The sequence below is a fragment of the Ipomoea triloba genome, chromosome 8 (assembly GCF_003576645.1).
Source record: "Ipomoea triloba cultivar NCNSP0323 chromosome 8, ASM357664v1".
NCBI lineage: Eukaryota > Viridiplantae > Streptophyta > Magnoliopsida > Solanales > Convolvulaceae > Ipomoea > Ipomoea triloba.
In genome coordinates, this window is record NC_044923.1 from 10,336,583 (window position 1) to 10,342,972 (window position 6,390).

The following is a 6,390-nucleotide window of genomic DNA, read 5'->3' on the forward strand; positions in this document are numbered from 1 at the left end:
AATAATTCTAAATTAAAGAAAATACATATGTATTATTTTTTGTTGTAGCTACTAATTTATTTAATTTAATAAGAGTAAAATAGAGTGAGAAACTTAATTATGCCAAATTTGATTGAGATGAGGTTCGAACCTAAGACCTTTCTTATAGAAATTAATGAGTAGGTTAAAAGTTAACGGAATATTAACGGAGAAGAGAATATTTAACGGAAAACTTAACGGATAATCATAAAAGTAAGGTTAAATTAGGTAATCTCTATTAATAATATTAATCTGAATTATCTTAACCATCTATTTGATTAAATAATTCATTTGAACCATCCATTTGATTAAAGAATTTGACCGCCATTTTTTTTACCCATTTTAGGCCTAACTCTCTTTGGCTCTTATTAGTATAGTATAGTATATATATATATATATATATATATATATATATATATATATATATATATATATAAAGTTTATCCATGCATCGCACATGTAATTTACTAGTAACTATATATACCACATGTGTATTTTATGTTTTATCAATGATTTTAGGACGTATCTTTCCATATAGAAAATATTATAAACCATTATAAATACTATTAAATATTTTACAAAGTCAAATCCTTTATATTGTATTAAACAAATCATGTATGTTTGTTAATAAGGTAGATAGTGTATATATAGGGTGAATAATAAAAATATGAGCCACAAAATGGTCCTTACAAGTTATTTAAAAAGAACTTTTCACCCCTAACATGGTCATCATAAGTTACATAAATCATATTACATATCAAATTATTGATACTACTTTTGCATTGATCTTATAATCAAATAAACATAGTCTCAAATACAATTTTTTTATTTATAACAAATGCTTTTAACTTAGCTCCAAAAAAGATAAATACATAAATGAATAAATTTTATACATTTACAATCACTCGGAAAAAAAAATTCTATGCCTAAGCTAGATTTACTTTCTTTAATATCTATGGAATTAGATTTCTAGTTATCCAAAGGTAAAAATTATTTTTTCTCATCTCTTAAATTTCGAAGAAAATTTGACCTTGGCTATAAAACACTCTCTAAATTTAAATTGTTATGTTAATGTAAGTGTGCAAGTGATCAAACTAGATAGCATGCATACCTATTCTATATGAAAATATGAACTCAAGAAACATAAAATGAGTCTAATAAGTATGGTAAATCAATTAGTATAAGATAAAAAATGTGCCAACAAGAGACCGTATCAAAACCTAGCTAGTTGTCATTTGCAAAAATAATAAAAAAATTTCTATGATTTTTTAATAGATATGTGTGAAAATAAAAAGATAAAAATCAAAAGTATATGAGTATTTATAAAAGTTTTGAAATGTGCCGTAAAATTTGATAGGAATAGATGAAAGTTTGTCTAGTTTAGACATTATACAGAGAAAAAATTATGTAGAGAAAGTTAAAAAGCTTGAGGTTGGAGGTTTGGATTTCAACTATTTATATTTGTGAAGCAAAGTCTTTAGAAATCCTATACTGATAGAGTTTATAAAAGTTAATAAGTTTTTTAATAGCAGTAGACTTTTAAAGACTCTTAAATCAAATATCATTATACTTTTAAAGACTCTTTAAAAGTATGAACCGAATAACGTTAGACCGTTATAGAGTTTTAAAAATCAAGATTGAATACAATTAAACTTTTAAAGTGATTAAAAAGTCTTTAAAATTTTATAAAAGTCTTATTGAATACACCCCTAAAAGTCTAAATCGAATACTAACAGATTTTTAAAAACTCTCTAGAAGTTTGAATCGAATACAAATAGATTTTTAAAAAAGTTTAAAAGTTATAAATCAAATATCATCCCCTTTTAAAGGCTTAAAAGTATTTAAAATTTTATAAAAATCTAGTTGGAATACACTAAGTGATAGAATCAGTAGTACTTAAAAAAAGTGTAGAGTATAAATTATATTTTTTATTTTAAAAATATTTTAGTACTCCCTTTGTCTCATTTTACATGTCTTACTTTCCTTTTTAGTTTGTTCCAAAATGTTGTCTTCTTTCCAAAATTGAACATCACAATCATTCTACTTTTCTCAATTTACCCTTATGACTTTTACTTTCTTTATTGCTTTTATTTTCAAAAGTGAAAAAGTTGAGGGCATAATTGGAAAGCACATCACATTTACTTTAATTTCTTAAAAAACGTGCAAAAAGCAAATGAGACATCCAATTCGGGACGGAGGGAGTATTTCTCAAGGAGAATAAAGTTCACCGGACGCTTACGTGTAGTATTTAAAATATTAGAAAAAAAAAAAAACTGGACGCTTACCTGTGCGCATGCCATAAGTCAGCAATTCTATCATAGCCATCAGACAGAATACGATGTGCTGACTAGGATATGTGCCAATTTCAATCCGTGGTGTTACTGTTGTGGTTGTGGATAAGATCTCAAAATCTTGACCAATTCCTCGTACCTCCCAAAACATATACACCGTATTAAATTTAATTATGAGAATGGTTATTATAATATTAGACTGAGTAATACATTTATTTCCTGACTTTTTATTGTTGAATTTTAACTATCAAATATTGATCTGCAATGTTATTCGATGAAGAGTAGTCAAAATTATTGGAATGAAAAGCATTATAAATGCTAGCGTAATAATTTTTTTTTTTTTTGAATACTACTAACTGAAGCACAAGAGTCAGTATTATCTCCACAGAGACTCGAACCCACCACCTCCCGTATAAAGGGAAGGGTTTGATGCCACTGGACTACAAGGTTCTTGGCATCAATATTAGTCATTCGCAGAAAGTTTGCATATAATAATTTAAGAACATCCTTAATAGTGAGGTTCTTTTTCAATTTTTGAGGAGTTTTTGTGAGTGTGAGTAGGAAAGAGAAAATGGGAGGGGAGGAAAAAAATAAAATAAATCTAAATTTTTAAAAAATTAAAAAAAATAAATCTGTTAGGCGAGCCTGACGTTCGTGCACTGCACGCGCCTGCTGGGTGCTTGCTGTGCGCGAAACGCGCACAACAGCTTTATTTTCTTCAATTTTGCTGCTAACAAAGACTGTTCCAACTTGTATTTGCAGGACATTTTTTTTCACTCTCTCTCCTCCTTTCTTTCCTGCCATGTTGGATCCCTTCCTGACATAAACCAAATAAAAACTTGTGCTCTAACAACTTCCACATTCCTATCTCAATTTCGACTTCTTACCTATGTATAATATATATATAGTTATGGTGGAACAGTTGTTATACTGTGGACCATGGTCAAAACGACGTCGTTTCAATAAGTGGGAGAAACGACTCCCGTAAATCTCCATAACTGATATTACAGTTCATCTCAGATGATACTACAGTTGTGTTGAACTGATATTGCAATTGTGCGCTGAACTGATACTGCAGTTGTGTTGAAAGGGAGTGCAGTTGCGCGGAACGGAGGCCGTTTCATCCGTCTGGAACTGTAATTGTGTTGAACTGATACTGCAGTTGTGTTGGAAGGGAACTACAGTTGCGCGGAACGGAGGTCGTTTCATCTATCTGTTTTCATAAATCAAAACGACGTCGTTTTGATGCGCGGTCCACAATAAAATTCGTGATGGTCGAGAGAATCCTAATCAAGTTGATGACATTATTGGTTTGGTAACCATAATGTTTTAAGGTTGACTCAGGGAAAGAGTGTCCTATTGAACGACTTTCTTTGGTTTGAGTCATCAATTATGTACAAGCTAAACAGGTTTACCTCATTGTAGTCTTTTTGCCAGTTAAGGACACAATTCGAGATTTATCTAATACGCATCTTCGAGTACTGACTGCAAAATCCCTTTGTCATATATAATTACAGCTAAATAGGTGGAGTATAATTCTTGATCGAACTTTTCGCATAAATTCTCCTATTAACTATAACTTATGTAAAAATTATCCTTAAAATTTTTTATTTTTGAAAAGGAAAACTAATTGACCACATGGCCTATCTAGCTGTAGTTGTCTTGTTTATTTAAGAAAAAAGAAATCCACGCGCTAACTAATATCCAAATGGATAAAGTTGAAACGTGGAATATGATTCTCTTCCTTCTCATTCATTCCTATAAATTCTGCAACAAATTAAACCAAAACCCATACCATATTCAGTCATCGCAAACATACATTATATTGTTCCTTTTAGAGGGTTTTTGCTATTGAATTGCAAATTTGCAAGAAGAAGAAAATGTTGGCAATTTTCCAGAAAGAGTTAGTGAATCCACCAAAGGAGCTGAGCAGCCCAGCCTCATTGGGGTCATCTATGAAGGTTGTCCCACCTCAAAAGGCTATCAACAATTTCTTATCCACGAATCCCAGAAATGGGTTTTCTCTAGGATTTGGTGATAAGGCATTTCTGGCATATTCCTCTGCTCAGCCTTCTTCAAACCTCGTAGAGCAGAGGTTGTTTTGTGGGGTGAATGACATGTACTGCATCTTCTTAGGGAGCCTGCACAATCTGTGTTCACTCAACAGGCAATATGGGTTATCAAAGGGGGCCAATGAGGCCATGCTTGTGACCCAAGCATATCGGACCCTCCGAGATAGAGGCCCCTACCCTGCCCATCAAGTCCTCAAGGATCTGGAAGGCAGCTTTGGGTTTGTGATCTATGATCACAACGCTGGAAAAGTTTTTGCAGCTCTTGTAAGTTCAACTCCCACCCCTTCGACCTTTAATAGTTAATACTAAAATATTAAATATTAATCTAAAAATGTATAGAGTTTGTACAATTTAAGGATATTTCGATCAAAACGATGTTGTTTTGAATGAAATAACCTATTAAAAAAACAATAGTTAATTAGCCGACTATGTGGCCTAAGAGGTCTAGTCTGTGCCTAAGAGGCATAGGCGGTCAGCGCCTAAGCGGTCTAGGCGGTCGCCTAGCCGACCAGCCGCCTAGACCATCATTTAAGGTGATACGCTAGGCGGGATTAATTGGTGCCTAGGTGAGATTAATCGGTGCTTAGGCGGAATACACTGGGCAAGTAGCATTTGACCAAATGCATATTTTCAATTGCTCACTAACTTTTGTATTGTGTACAGGGTGCTAATGAATCAGTGAAGCTCTACTGGGGCATTGCAGAGGATGGATCTATCATGATCTCTGACAATGTGGCACTCATCAAAGCAAGTTGCGCCAATTCATTCGCCCCATTCCCTAATGGTATGTATTGCAGAAAATCGCCTATTAGTAACTTATTATTAGAAATTTCCTTTAAAATAATACCTCCAATGGTCCTCTGAGTATTAGAGATTTGCCAGCTGTAGTCTCTCTACTTGGTTTCTCAAATTTTAAAAAATGACCACCTTAGTCTTTTTAGGACGTCTCATGATAATTTTAAACTCAGATTATTTTAAGAATTATGAGTACATGCATGTTATTTTTTAAAACTTAGAAGACCATTGGAGATCATTTAAAAGTCGAGGGACCATAGTTGGTAAATCGCTAATACTCGAAAGACTATTGGAGGTATTAACTCAATTTCCTTTATATCATATGTGACAAATAATGAATTGACAATGGATGCCTGCAGGTTGCATGTATCACAGTGAAAGAGGGTTGATGAGCTTTGAGCATCCAATGAAGCAGATGAAGGCAATGCCAAGAGTTGACAGTGAAGGAGCAATGTGTGGAGCTTACTTCAAGGTTGATCATTACTCCAACGTAGTTAACACAATAATGCCAAGGGTTGGAAGTGAAGCTAACTGGACTCTTTGAGGGCATGCAGCAACAACAAAAATCTCACAATAATGCTTTGTTTACCACTTACATTTCTTCTGTTTTGAGTTTGATTAAGTGTTTCCTTTGATTCTTTTGTTTGGATTGAGGTCAATAGTACTTGCTTCAGAAAATGTATTTTTGTTTCTTTGAATATAATCAATCATATTTGTCAATCAACTGCATCGCATTGCTGCAATGAGTCTCTTACACAAAATTTACACTAACAGAGCTACCGAGTGAATCTAGCTAGAATGGTGAATTTGAGGAAAGAGATGAATGTACTGTTAGATCAAATATACAAACATAGAAGTTGTAATAATCTAACCTTATTGCGGAAGCTAATAGGATCATGTACCTCCAGCCATAGTTGTCATATCCGTAGCATTACTTGAAGGATTGTGAGGAATATTAGAGTATTTTTGTCTACCACTTGTCTCCTGGGCAACTGGATGGTGTAGTCTGTGTCGCTGTACCAGGAGCAGTGGGAGGACCATTGCTTAAATAGCCTACGTGCCATCATTATAGGCCAAGTAACGGAAACCGTTACTTCTGTTTAATACCACAACATAATGGCTATAAATGACCTATTGATTTGCACCACTTAATAGTTACACTTAATGGAAAATGTTACATTCTCCCACTTGGTGCAAACTCAAAGAAACAAAAG

The 6,390-nt window shown here is 33.1% G+C and overlaps 1 protein-coding gene across 1 annotated transcript; it reads left to right on the forward strand.

Annotated features, from left to right (window-relative positions):
- Nucleotides 1-4,102: 4,102 nt before the first annotated feature.
- Nucleotides 4,103-5,900, forward strand: LOC116026814 (stem-specific protein TSJT1-like). The gene is made up of 3 exons (XM_031268214.1): nt 4,103-4,645; nt 5,045-5,165; nt 5,536-5,900. The coding sequence occupies exons 1-3, from the start codon at nt 4,190-4,192 to the stop codon at nt 5,718-5,720; spliced, it is 762 nt and encodes a 253-aa protein (XP_031124074.1). The 5' UTR covers nt 4,103-4,189; the 3' UTR covers nt 5,721-5,900.
- The last annotated feature ends 490 nt before the right edge of the window (nt 5,901-6,390 follow it).

Bases quoted from the DNA above. Each gene is read 5' to 3' on its own strand.
- LOC116026814 (XM_031268214.1), top strand. From the start codon at position 4,190: ATGTTGGCAATTTTCCAGAAAGAGTTAGTGAATCCACCAAAGGAGCTG. The intron at 4,646-5,044 runs GTAAGTTCAACT...TATTGTGTACAG, and splicing joins GAAAAGTTTTTGCAGCTCTT to GGTGCTAATGAATCAGTGAA. The intron at 5,166-5,535 runs GTATGTATTGCA...GGATGCCTGCAG, and splicing joins ATTCGCCCCATTCCCTAATG to GTTGCATGTATCACAGTGAA.